Source organism: Pipra filicauda, unplaced genomic scaffold (assembly GCF_003945595.2).
Source record: "Pipra filicauda isolate LSUMZ 115617 unplaced genomic scaffold, ASM394559v2 scaffold2_size9829703_pilon, whole genome shotgun sequence".
Classification (NCBI taxonomy): domain Eukaryota; kingdom Metazoa; phylum Chordata; class Aves; order Passeriformes; family Pipridae; genus Pipra; species Pipra filicauda.
This window is the reverse complement of record NW_024104421.1, coordinates 1,794,995-1,809,383: the sequence shown is the minus strand read 5'-3', so window position 1 is coordinate 1,809,383 and position 14,389 is coordinate 1,794,995. Positions and strand designations below refer to the sequence as shown.

The 14,389-nt window shown below is 42.1% G+C and overlaps 1 protein-coding gene across 14 annotated transcripts in view; it reads right to left on the bottom strand.

The window, feature by feature from the left end:
• Positions 1–2,188, bottom strand: part of C2CD5 (C2 calcium dependent domain containing 5) — a 65,533-nt gene extending 63,345 nt beyond the window's left edge. For all 14 annotated transcript variants that reach the window (XM_027726555.2, XM_039383146.1, XM_027726558.2 and 11 more), the window contains exon 1: positions 2,016–2,188. In XM_027726555.2, coding sequence (XP_027582356.1) covers positions 2,016–2,105 — 90 coding nt within the window. In that variant the 5' untranslated portion in view covers positions 2,106–2,188. The remainder of the gene's footprint in view (positions 1–2,015) is intronic.
• Between the last annotated feature and the right edge of the window lie 12,201 nt (positions 2,189–14,389).

The window sequence follows — 14,389 nt, the reverse complement described above, 5'->3', positions numbered from 1 at the left end:
TTTTCACATCTTTTCTCATTTTCTTTTCTAATTCTAGGTTTATATTGCACTATTTAACAAGGAAGTTAAAGGCTAGTGATCAACCAGAACCTTAACATCTGCTTTTCATTCTTGCTTGAGGAAAAACATGTTGAAAAGATTTTCAAAAATCTCACACAGAAAAATAAAACAATAGTTTCAAGGTCAATTTATTTTGAAATAAATCTCACCTGCTGCATTGCCCACTCCACATGAGGAAAGGATAGTTACTCCACACGTGGAAAGGGCCATTCCCACACTATTCCTAAACAACAGTCCTAAAAGCAAGGCCCCCACCTATGTATTTCTTTACCCTTATTTGTGCCCAGATGTTCCTGGAACTGCATATTAACCCAGTTAAGCAAACTGATCTTACTGGAAAATTTTATTATCCTTTTTTGCTAAGATAGTATTTAACTAGATGAATTTCAAAATTTACTTTGCTACACAGCTACACAGAGAATGAGGTTGGGAACAGATAACCCACATGGGAGGAGAACTATTTCCCCTAAGTCAGCATAAAAACAGACCAAGTGAAACTCAGAGAACTGTATTTCTTATCCCTGTTTTCCCTGTCTCCTAGTAGCACACATCAGAGTTGTAATTTTAAATTGGATTAAAAGGCAGCCTACAAGAGAAGCCTTTCTAAATTAAAAGCTGACTGATGAAACAGCTGACAAAACACTGAAAAATTAAGTTAAACGATTGTCATTCATGTAATAAAGTAGAATAGTGTACTACTTCAGCTCCACTGGAAAGCACATGAGAAATACATTTTCACTTTACTACCAACTTACTGTCCCACTAAGCAATGGCATTAGTGTCTAATGCCAACCAAATTTTTAAGCACCAAACAAAATCAGGACTTATATACTCAAAATCTATTTTGATATTAATATTATCAGACCTTTCAATTTATTCTAGAAAGACATTCTGCCTTCCTACCTTTAATTTCAGTATTGTGCCAATCTCAATCACTGTTTGTGGTACCAGCATGCATTTTCACTGCACACCATTTTTAAACACCTCTTTGCTTTTTCTGAGAGTATGATTCCTGAATCTATGGAATGCTTCTGAAATGTTCTAGGTTATTTATATTGGAAATAATGAACCAAAAAACATAAGGATTATGTAACAGAAATAACAGCAATCACAGAATGGTTGGGGTCGGAAGGTACCTTAAAGATCACGTCGTTCCCACCTCCCTGCCATGGGCAGGGATGCCACCCACTGGATCAGGTTGCTCAGAGCCCCATCCAAGCCGGCCTTGGACACTTCCACTTATTTTGCACATCAACTTTTTTTACAACCCCTTTCTGAAAAACCACCCTACATATTGCCTGTTAACCACATGATCGTAAAGAAGGTTGAAGTTAGATGCTTCGGGTTCAATGAAGTGATTTGAACGCGCTAATAATGTTAAATATTTGTTGATTAAAAACCCTCTTCGAAAACATTTTACTATTTCAGACATTTTAAATCTTCAAATTTTTCAAACGTTTTTAAATTTTAAACGGAAACACGAATACTGGCCTTAAAAGCAAAGTCTGTACAATCGCTCATATATTCAGTGATACAAACGATTTAAAGATGCTTTTATTACTTCTCCATCCTCCTTACAACGCATCTGCCTAATCACAGAATCAATGAGGCTGGAGAAGATCTCTGGGACCACCGAGTCCAACCCACGACCGAACACCAGCAGACCGCGGCACCAGGACCGCGGCACCAGGACCGCGGCACCAGGACCGCGGCACCGGGTGCCAAGTCCAGTCTTTCCCCGAACACCTCCGTGACTCCACTACCTCCCCAGGCAGCCCATTCCAATGTCTAATCACCCCCTTTCGTGAACAAATTCCTGCTGATGTCCAACGCCAAGGCTGCGCCCTCCCGTCCCGCCGCCGGTTCCCCGGCACAGCGGAGCGCGGAGCGGGCCCGGCAGGTGCCTCCAGCGCGCGGGCCCTGCGCGCCCGCCCTCCCCCTCCGCCGCCACAAACCTCCACGAAGGCGTCGGTCAGGTCGCTGGCGCGGTCCATCACCGGCAAATGGCGCCCTGCCACGATCTTGACCTTCAGCTTCCCCGGCATCTTCTCCCCCCCCCTCGCCCTCCTCCTCCTCCTCCCGCGGGCTGCAGGGACGGCGCGACCGCGCCTGTGCCATGGACCGCCGCGCGGCCCGGCTGCGCATGCGCGGCGCTCCCGCCGCTGCTCCGCCCACGGAGCGGGAACGGGATCGTGGCGGCGTCAGCGACCTCTGGGGATCGTCCGACCCCGCCGCCAGGGCAGGGTCACCGCGAGCAAGTGGCACAGGAAGAAGGGGGTTTGGAATGGCCCCACAGAGGGAGACTCCACGCCCTCCCTTGGGCAGCCTGTGCCAGGGCTCTGCCACTTTCAGTGGAAAGCTGTTCTTCTTCACGTTGGGAGGAAACTTCTTGTGGTTTAGTTTATGGCCATTGCTTCTCTCGTCCTGTCGCTGGGCAGCGTCGTCTTGGCACCTGCCTTTGAGATATTTACGTGCATTGATGCGATCCCCTCTCACTCTTCTCCGGACTAAACATGCCCAGCTCCTGCAGTCCATCCTCACTAGAGAGATGCTCCAGACTTCTCATCACCTTTGTGGCCTCCACTGGACCCTCTCCAGCAGCCCCTTTTCCGTCTTGCGCTGAGGAGCCCAGACCCGCACACAGCACTCCAGATGTGCCTCACCAGGTCATAGTAGAGGGGCAGGATCACCTCCCTCGACCTGCTGGCCGTGCTCTTCCCAATGCACCCCTGGATCCCATGGGCTCTCCTAGCATCAAGGGCACTCTGGCGGGTCACTGTCAACTTGTCATCCACCGAGGCTGCCAGAGCTGCTCTCCAGCAGATCAGCCCCCAGGCTGTGCTGGGACTCGGGGTTATTCCTCCCTAGGAGCAGGACCTGCCCTTGCCCTTCTTGGACGCCCCCAGGGTCGCTCCTGCCAGGCTCCAACATGGCGGCCGCGGCCTCGGACACGCCGCTGGCAATCGAGCGCCGACTCCTCGATGGGTCCCGCGCTGTAGCGCTGCGGCGGCGCCCAGGGTAGGCGGCGGGCTTGAGTGCCGAGTGATCGATGCCCGGGAGTTGCCGTCCCGGTCAATCCAACTGCGGTCGGGACCGCATCCCGCATCCCGGATTGCGGCCGCTGGAGCAGCCTCGGGACTGCTCTGCCTTCCCCGAGGAAGGAGCTGCTGCAGCCTCGGGACTGCTCCGCTGCTGCAACCTCTGCCTCCAGCCTTCCGAGGAAGTAGCCGGTGCACCCTAGGGATGCTCTGCCTTCCCCGAGGAAGGAGCCGGTGCACCCTAGGGATGCTCTGCCTTCCCCGAGGAAGGAGCTGGTGAAGCCTCGGGGATGAGGGCTCCTTAAAAGGGAGACCTGGAGCACACGTGCATCCCCAGGCACCTGGTGGGAGAGTCCTGCAAAGCGTTTCAATGCAACCCCCCCCCCCCCCCCCCCCCCCCCCCGTGGCTTTAGCTTTGTCTTTTTAATCAAAAGACAAATATTTACAGTGTTTGAAGGATTATGAATAGATTAGATGGAATTTAGTTATCAGAAATAGGATTTGATATGGTTCCTGTAGCCAGGTTTTGACTTTCTGATACCTGAAAAAGCTCTTTGTTTGGGAAATAGTACCATGGAAGCTCGGGACAAAGCAAAGGAGCGGGGCCAGGAGTTGGATCAGGCGTGGTCCTACAGGTGGGAGTAGGGAACCAGGATATGTGAGAACCTGTGGGACACGGGTTGTGCCACTGGTGTGGTCAGGAGCAGGAACATAAAAGAACCCTTGTGTTTTGGTTAAGCAGTCTCCAGGTGTTGAGCCAAAAAGTAGATCTGCTTGGATTATTTTCCCTTCTTTCTAATCTTACAAAAAGACTAAATAATCTTATGGGCTGGAATATGATACATCAAACAAACCACATGACTGGAATGCAGCAGTGTGGGGCATAGCAAATTAATGTACAGAAGATCTTAGGCTATCTGTCCTCCAACTTGCTGCAGTTAGCCTCACTGACACAGCACTTCCTCTCTTTAGCATGTTTTGAAGTTGTCTTTGGAACAGTCCATACTGCTGCTAGTATTCATTGTATCCAAGAAAACTGTAAACAGATGTGTTTTTTCCTCATCCATCCTTGTTCAAGTGGAATACTGTAACGGGAACAGCCCAGTGGACCTGGGGGTGCTGCACATTGAGCCAGCAGTGTGTCCAGGTGGCCAAGAAGGCCAATGGCAACCTGGCTGTATCAGAAATAGTGTGATCTGCAGGACTGGAACAGGGATTGTTCCCCTGTACTTGGCATTGATGAGGCCACACCTCAAATCCTGTGTTCAGTTCTGGGCCGCTTACATTGAGGGTCCAGAGAAGGACAGCGGAGATGGGGAAAGCTCTGGAGAGTAAATCCTGTGAGGAGCAGCTGAGGGAGCTGGGGGTGTTTATCCTGGAGAAAAGGAGGCTCAGGAGAGACTTTATTGCTCTCTACAACTACCTGAAAGGAGGTTGTAGCCAGGTGGAGATTGGCCTCTTCTCCCAGGTAGTAAGTCATAGGACAAGAGGAAATGGCCTCAAGCTGTGCCAGGGGAGGTTCAGTTTAGACATCAGGAATTTCTTCACTGAAAGGGTGGTCAGGCATTGGAATGGGCTGCCCAGGGAGGTGGTGGAGTCACCATCCCTGGAGGTGTTCAAAAACAAGTGGATGTGGCACTTAGCGCTCTGGTCTAGTTGACAAGGTGGTGATCAGTCAAAGGCTGGACTCGGTGATCCTGGAGGTCTTTTCCAACCTTAATGACTCTATGATTCTGAGAGTGCTCTGGAGGCAGGATAGCAGTAAAGAGCAAAGATCCAGGAAGGAAATCAGAAACAGAAAACATACTACTAATGTTAAGTTTAGACCAGAAATATGTTTTTTGAGTGGAATCTCCTGATCTCACCTCAGTTTTGTTTTGGCTTACATAATTGGGCAATAATAGAGTGCATGAGCTGAATATTTCGTTTGGATGGGGCTGAACTGAAAAGGTAAGGTAGCAGTACATCAAATACATTGTAGCTGTGTAAGGGCTTTTGGTCTGTGGCAGCAAATTAAAGCTGGAATCAAATCAACTCCCCAGAGCTGCACGTGGTATGGGTGATAGTTCCTCAACTGTTTCACCCTAAAGATGGGGCCATTGATCCACTACATTACTTGTTAACATAGCCATTCTCATGTCTTAAGTTCCCCGTTAGAGCAGAAAAACAACCAGCAGGTGGGACTACAAAAAAACTAAAACAATGTAAAAGTAAAGTTTGCCATGTGTTCTTTATTTCTGGCAAAACTTCTGTTTCTTTGCTGCTTTTGCTAGCTGAATTGCAATGCAACAATTATTAAAAAACACTTTAGTTGCTGAGATTTCAAGTCCAGGTTGGGAGGAGCTCTGAGCAACCTGATCTACTGCGAGGTGTCTCTGCCCATGGCAGGGGGGTTGAAACGAGATGATCTTTACAATCCTTTCCAACCCAAACCATTCTATGATTTTACAGCATGTCTCATATGTAGCAAATTTTTTTTTTTAAAAGGACATGAATCTTTGGAAAAAAAATAATTTGGAAGAGGAATGTGTAGCTCATTGAACAAAAGATGGAAACTGCCTTGTATGTTATAAGCAAAAGGACACAAATGTGGTTTATCTGTCTCTTTACAGATGGGTACGAGGCTCTATCAAAGTGTTTCTGATGCCAGGGTCTTCCTAAACCCTTCTTCAGTCCTTGAATACATCAAACAAAACTCTGGAGCTCTTTATTCACCGAAGATTGGACAATTTGCCTGACCAATGGCCAGTTAATACAGTGAATACCTGGCTAAATGTGCTATTCTTGTAGTAGCAGCACTCCTGACTTTGAAAGACAAAGACGTCTCTCATCTTCCCAGACAACCCACCTCAATGATTCTTATTCTCAAACTTTAAAAAAAGATATTTTTTTTTAAGTTAAAACTTTTGGTTTGGGTTGGGGTGGGATTTTTTGTTTTGATTTGGGTTTTTGTGCTGAAATACATATCTGTTCTTGTCTTATTTGCTGAACTTAGAGAACAGGTTATTCTCTTACAAATACTAGAAGTCTTACTGGATTAAGTACTAGACTGCTACATATTCTTTGAGATAATTTTTGTTCTTGTTTAATTCATAGCATCTGGTGCAGTAAGATCCACAGATTGACTACCTGCTTTGGCAAAATTTGTCTCCTTTTTATTTTGAATTTACAAAGTGGTTTTACTTGTTGGCTCCTATGTCTTACAAGAGGAAATGAAGAATTGTTCCCCTTTATTCATGCAGAGTTTTTAATGGACTTTTTTTAATGGACTTACCATTTAACTCTTTTAATTGACTTGTTTGAGATAAGTAACTTAAACTTTTCCATTTTTTCTTCAAAAAGTCACTGGTCTTTTTTCTACCTCTAAACATTCTTTTTAATTTCCCTTTGAAGACTCTCTGAATAGGCCACGTTTTTTCTTAAAATATAGTGTCTCAAACAGGAACCAAAATTCCAGGGAAGATTTACCAGTGTTGCCTGGTGAACATCTCCCTCTCCCTGTGATTATGAAATACGGGGATTAATGCAATGCATATTTCTTTCTCAAAAAATTTCTGAGGATCTAGCTTTTCCATGGAAAATTTGGGTAGTCAAGGGACTGGAAACGTGGAAAACACCTGTTTTGGAGAACCAGTTCAAATCTGGTTTTGAGGTACTAGGGAAGATCAATTAGATAATGATTTAAGGCATTAAGAAACCTGCTTGGTGTATTTTACCTGCCTCGGGGCAGAGGATTTTCTATACTGGCAGAATGAGACCTGTCTTTCCTTAAATTTGCATGTTACTTCACACATTTCATGCCAGTAGTATTCCAGTTCTCTAAGGCCAGTGGGAACTTGTGGAAAGTAGAAGGGGCTCAGCTAAAAGTATACTCAAAACCCTAAAATTTATGACCTATTTGAGGCTTCCAAAACAGCATTGCATTTCCCTCAGTTTTAGGCAAATACAATGGATATACTTGAAACTAAAGCTATAGTAAGTACTTGCTCAGTAAAATTCATGCCAGAACTCCACAGAAAATACTAAAAGGTGTTTTTTCATAACAAAGAAAAAAAAAAAAGATGTGATACCTGACTTTGCACCTTGGCATTGGCTTCTTGCTGAGCTTTTTTCTTTCTGCTGAAAAGGTCATGACAATAGAAGTCATGTTTCAGCAAGATAACAAGTATGATATGCTTCAAAAACAGCATTGTCTTACTTGAGCAGGCTTTGTCATGTATGAAATAGCATTGTAACTCAATTAGACAACCAATAATGTTGCTAATTACAACATTAAAGGCATCTTTTGTGGAACAGTGAGTGTCAGGAAAATGGGAGGGTTTTGTGTTGGCGAGCTGGGAGATTTTGCCACTTAAATGTAAAGATCCATGTGTTCCTTTATTTTCAGTTGTTTTAAGTATGCTAGAGAGAGAGTTTGAGACAGACGTGAATGTTGAACCCTTAGTTTGGAAATTGATACTTCAAAGAAAAGGCTTTCCCTGTAACTTCAGTCTGCTGACCATCACTTCAGGGTAGGTTTCAATTATATTAACATACCAGTCTCCAAGGTACAGGTTAGAAGGGGGTAGTCTAGGCTTTCCTCGGCTTACAACATGACCTGGGATGTGATGGGCTGTCTCTTAACCATAGGGAAAAGGGCTTTTGTATTATATTGCATTGAGCTGGTTTCAACAGAAATGAATAAAAAAGGTGGTGATTTTTTTGGTTTTGGTTTGTTTTTTGTTTGCTTGTTTGTTTGGAGTTTTTTTGCTTTTTGTTTTTTTTCTTTTAATTTGTTGAAACACACAAAAAATGCTTTGTATCTGCTGTTCACAGAAGCTACTGGCTCCATTTCTACTGCAGTTACTCTGATAAGAAGTCTTTGAAACAGGAAGCTTTTTCAACTATCACTGAAAACTGCAGTGACAGTTTTTGGTTTCTGGAAAAATCCCTATATTTCTTTGTAAAACCACACATTTCAAATCGATCTGGCTTAAATCTGCCGGACACCAATTCAAAACTATTTTGAATAATGCTCGCAGGGCTCCTATATCCAGGGTGATAGATCTTTTGTAGAGGACCCCTGCATCCCAGAAAAAAACCCAAACTGCCTTCCACTCTGTGTGTGCTGTGCTGTGTCCCCACTACAAGGATTTAGACAGGGGCAAAATCCCAATCACTACTATTTAGAATTGCCTTTGTGTATCTGACATGACATTGCAACCCTAATCCCTCTCATTAGATTAAAAGGTCTGGAGTGAAATCCTGCCTCAATAAAATCAATAAGGTGAAACTCACTGAAATAAAGAGATGGGTTTTACTGTGAACTCCTGGGATGAACAAAGGCTTCATTACGGAGGTTTCTGATGTGCACTGGAGGAGCTCACTGTAGTTAGCTTGTTTAAACACAAGATTACAGCAATATTAATGTCTATTACTATCTACAGGAACAAAATAGTAATAAGGGTCTCTAATATAGCAGGTGTGATAAGGAAAAGATGGAAGCCTGAGCAGGACCAATTAAAATTTGAAATATGTACTTCAGGTTCACTTTGTCTCTCAGTTACTTGGGGAGGCTCTTATGGGCTCAGTTTTGTTGACTTCATCCTGCATTGCCTAAAGCAGCATCTCTCAATAGTGCTTTTTAATCTTGATGCTGTAACTATTAGGTAAAAGTTAAATGGTCATAGTCAGTGATTTCCATGGTGGAAATTTGATGAAATTAAAGGTATGAGTAATGGTACACATGGGTAGTTTATTTTTGTCCTGAGTCTGTTCAAGCTGTTCCCAGGCTAACAGAAGTGACATTGGTGATATTCTTGTATATTATATAGGAAGTAAAAGAGAATGTACATGGAGACAGTGTTTTGGAATTAATTTTTTGAAGTTAAGCATTCTCAGGAAATCCAAATACTGTCCTGGTGATACAACAGATAATCAGATTCAGATAAATGTGCTCATGTCATAGAATCATAGAATCATTTGGGTTGGAAAGGACCTCTGAGATCATCGGGTCCATTACCATTACCCTGACACTGCCAAGTCCACCACTAAACCATGACCTTAAGTGCCACATCTCCTGTCTTTTAAATGTCCTATGATGCACAGGAAAAAAAGCTTATTCAATGAACTCTAATTACAATGATATTCAAAATAACATTCCCATGCAGATCTAGTGAATTGAACAAAACCTGATTGTTCTTTGAGGAAAAACAGAAGCCAAGAATTACTCTAAAGGCTTACACTAAGAGGGTAAAAATAAAGACCATTATGTCATAGTCCTAAAATTATATTTCTGGTTTCTTTATGTTTCTTGGCTATCAAATGAAAGTGTTTTCTTTGGAAATGAGATCTCAACACTTTATATTCTGCTGAATGTGACACTTTTCCAACAGTCTACTCATGTCAATCTTCTGTTGCCTTCAGCAGTTTGGGACTTGGTCCATATCAAGCAATTTGTAAGAGCAGAAAGCCATCAAAATATTCCATTTCATTATCCCATTGCTGTATGAAGGTCTCAATTTTCCATACAGACTTAAAAGAAATTGGATAAAATAAATATTCACCAACACAGGAATGTATACAATTACCTACTGGGGGAATCAAACAGCTGGATCTGATGTCATGTTCTCAGCTAGAAATTGGATTTCATTTCTCTTTCTCACAGTTCTGTGAGGGAAATAACATTGCATATGACTTGGTGCTTTTTATGAGCAGTGAGTGGCAATGGCATAATTGGGATATCAGTTCACAGAGATTGCAGCAGAATCCATGTACACATGCTCTAGCAAATATATTGAGTTACAAGCACTACAACAATAATAGCTACTCAGATTCCTTCACACATACAAAACCCTAGTTAATTAGTCAATGCCTAGTAAATAATTTAATTAAATGTAATTGTCAGCAGCAGTATTTCTATCATTAAAAGATAATTAGTCCTTCAGTGACACTTTCAGCATTTCTGCCTTTCCTCATTTTAAGGGTTGAGACAAATGAGATATTTAACTGTGATTGTAATATGTATTAGACTTAGTTATTAAACCAGTTATATTTGCTGGTCATTTTATTCTACTTAACACTGTTGGTATTTTCCTTTTCCTATCTAAATGTAATAGAAAGCTCATTTATTCAGGTGTCACACCAACACATGGAAATATTAATGACTGTGTATACTTATGTATTGAAATCTCTATCAGGATGAAAGATGGTGATCCTGAAATTTTGAAGTAGGTTAATTCTTATTAAAACCATGGTCCCTGTATATCTCATCAACAACTATGGCATAGGCAGCAAGAGCACATACATAATGCTCAACAAGTCAGTCTGTGCCTTAGAGATTATTTTAAGTATAGTAACTCCATAAACTATCTATAGAGTAGTCTTCAAGATCCTTCACAAGATATGCAAGTTATTTCCTGGTGCATTAAAGAGATTAATTTGGATTAAAATCAAAACAATAAATCTTTGTATTCTAAAACATGGAATGAATGCAGTTCTTAATAACCATGTGATGCTTTTGCTTCTTCTGTCCCATTTGGAACAGCCATGGTGAGTTATTAAACGGTAAAGTTTTTAATATATAAACAATAATAATTCATTCACAAAGCAAAACAGTGAGTTTTGTTTTTCAGCAGCATGTTCAGCTTCTTACAAAAGTGGAATACAAACTTCTGTCTACACAGTGATACCATGTGCTGTGAAAACATCTGATACAGAGGGGTTTGCATTGTGCCAAGCCAAAGGATACCAAAGAGGCTCATGACCTGAATTCTGTCTCATCCCTGAGTACAGACGAAGCAATAAAATTAAGTTCCTAACTCAGGCTGGTAAAGTTGGAAGTTTAAACTGTAATCAAAAAGCAGTGTCCCCATAAACCACTTTCCATCACTGTTTTTTGTGAAAAGTATGTGCTACTGCTGCAGAAAATATCAGCCAAGCTCATCTTAGCAAAGTGGTCCTGGCACATCTCGTGAATATAGGAGAGGGAACTGTGATTGCTACAAGGTGAAGCACTTCACAGGCTAGATTTCAAAAATTCTCCCTTTGGGTGCCCAGTGGTGGGGGAAAAAGGTGAAGAAGTGGAAGAATCTGCCCTCTTCTTATACAGAGCTCTCAGGGAAAGGGGGTGGGCAGAGAGCCCCAGCTAGAAGCCCCAAGTTCAGGTTTTCTATTGGGAATGTGCGTTGTATGGTGTGATGAGAGAACGACGCTGCTGCTACAGGATTTGACGTTCTGCACTAGGAATCAAATTTTAATTGTCAAATCTTAACGCTGTATAAGAAGCCACACAGAAGCCTAAAGTAGAATAGAGGCTTTGAGTGTTTTTACTCATGGCTGATGAGTTAATGGAACAAGAAAGATGACTAATTCTAACAAAGCAAATAATTATTTCAGTCCTGTCATGAGTCCTGAGCACAATCCCACCAGAGTTCAAAAGAGAAAGCATAAAAGTTCAAGAACTGAAGGATAACTGAAGCCCACAAAAACTTTATTTTTTCAAAAAACCAAAAAATCTTAATTTATATATAGCTGTGGATTTATATGGCTGAATTATGTACATTGGAAGTAAGATGGACAGTCTTAGTACTGACCATGCCTTATTATCCAATGGGAATTAATGAAGTTTACTCTCTTGATTACCAGCCATTGAAAGAAGCTCTTTATTTTCATTACTTACCATGTTACTTCTTAAGTAAAAACTCTTGTAGAGTGAAATCTGGCTAAGGGAGAAGCCTGTCATTGGTTCCTGTTTTCTGAGTACTATATTAATTCATTCCTGACAAGAGTCATGTTCAATGCAGCGTTTGACCCTGTTAATGGCAATTTATAGGGCTTTTGAAATATGAGGGCAGTGTCTTCAGTCTGCCTTCAAAGTACAAAAATTCTCATTCATCAGGCCTGTTCTGCTTTCCTCTTCTTTTATGTACAGGAGAATTATGATCATCACCTTGGACTGTCTTGATAGCAGCTGAGGGAGGCACTGTTTGATTTTCTTAGCAAAGATTATCACAAAAAGCACAACTTGAGAAATACATGCTAAATATGTTGCTTAATTATACATAATAATTCTGTAGAATGACAGTGCATCTTCCAGTGCATGAAAGTTAAATACAGACCTTAATTAGACAAGTCAGGAGCTCAAGGCGACATGAGGCAGGGGCAGGGACATCACCAACCAGGGTGCCATCTCACACCACCCAAATAAGAAGAGGTGAGAGGCTCCAGTGATGGTAACAGAGTTCAATTAGCAGCTTGGTAATTAGCAATCAGGTCTGTAGTAACGAGGCAGGTTGAAAGCCAAGAGAATGTAGCAAGGCCAGGCTATGATCCTGCTGGTCCACCAAACCTCTCAGGCGAGGTCTAAGGAAGGAGCGAGGGCTGGGACCTGAGCCTATGCCCAGCTCCTTCCTTCCCTGTAGGGATAGAAGCTGCAGAGGCTACAGGGGAGTATTTTCTCAGCACTGACCTGTTTTCACAAAAGCTATACAGCTGTGATGCATTGGTGCTCAATCAGGTGCTGACAGCTAAAGACTGAGGAGAGAGGTGGAAGGGACTGTAAATGGAGACTTATGGGGGCAGGTGGATGCAGACTGGTGAGAGCAATTGGACCTGGTCTAATTGTGTTGGTACAGTCAGTGCCTCAAGGAGGGCACACTGTTCAAGTTGGAATTTAGGGTAAGTAGGCTGCTAGCTAGCACTCAAGGCATCTAGCAGCTGGGAAAATTCTGCTAAAATTAAAAATAAATTAACACTAAATATGGAAATACACTACTATATTTTAAGGAGTAACAAAAAATTCCTCTCTACAGTAGCTGAGAGGAGTTTTCTTGTATGTAAGTTTGCCATTCCATAAGAGCTATTTAGGATCAGTTTAGGATCTTGGTGTAAGAAAGACCTCTGCTATCTTGCCATTATTAAGCATAAGTGTAACAGACCTGCCTTGGTTACTTTTAGCAGTCTGAAAGAGGCAGGGAGAAATAAAAATATTCCAGTATCCATCCTCAATTTTGAACACATTCACTAAACTTGTATCATAATTTTACACTCCTAGTCTTGAGATGTCTCATGGATGACTTTCAGTAGTATGAAAATCTACTGATTTTCCTGATTTTATTGCTGTGAGTCCTGAACACTTCAACAAAGAAAGGCAGAGAAGATTGATATAATAATTTTTCAAAGCTAAGTGTCTGTGTAATTTTTGCAAAAATCAACTCTTTAAAGAATATGTTGCAAAACATAGCTGTTATCTGTGTGAAGACAAGGCCTTGAATTTTTGAAGGCCTAATTCTCACATAGCTTCTGAATCCAAAGAGTTAACTGCTGTCACCTGTAGTATCATATTTTATCCGTGGCCTCCCTTTCCAGTGATTTTCCATTTATGCAAGAGATTATCTCAAAGCACTATGTAAGGTTCTGTGCTTTAAGTCAGCAGATTAATCACTTCATCAGCCTTCACTTCATTTTGGAGGATTGTTTTGAAATTAAGACAGACCTAATATTATTTTAGCCTTGTTACTGTTTGCATGTGTGGAGAAACAGCTTGACAACATTGATTTTCAAGTCTGAAAAAGCACGAGCTGTCTCAGATAACATTTGAAACATTTTTCTTGTGTAGCTGCCATGTACGACCTTGTTTTATAAAAACATGCACGTAGCATTTGGGTTTGGTTTTTAGGTGCCACTGAGATAAGACAACATGTGAACTATCACAAGAGATGAGTTGTACTGCAGGTAGATTCAAATTGATTGGTGGCCACTGACATGGGGCTGGTAGTTGGTGTGGTCAGACCACTCATAGTCTAAAAGCTGAGTTGGTGGCCTAGGGGGAAACTCTGGTAGAGGTTTATTGCTTATTCTTCACAGGTAGAAATTCTCATGAATGTGCTATTAAGTGATTCTAATTTGAGATTCACATACGGTCTATCACACACTCTGATATTCCACTGAATTCCAGGAATTCTTAGCATGATGCCTTAGACAGACCAGAACATGTGTGAGAACTAAGAGACTGAGGCAAAATCTCTTTGGGAGTGATGCTACCGAGCTAGAGGAACTGATGGAAAAGTGTGGAAAGGATGATGACTCCCCCTATCAATTTAGGTATTTGCCTGTCCTTTGTAATTCACATCCTGCAAGTCTTTTTGCTCATCAGTGGTTGTTAGATAAGCATAAAAATTGTTTCCATGGACACTTTTTGCTATCTGCTTGCAGCAGAGAAGTAATAGCTCAGTCTTTCAGATGCAGCTTTTGCAGCTATGATCTTTTCCAGTCTCTAACTGAGGCTTTGTTATCAGAGCCTGCTGTTAGAG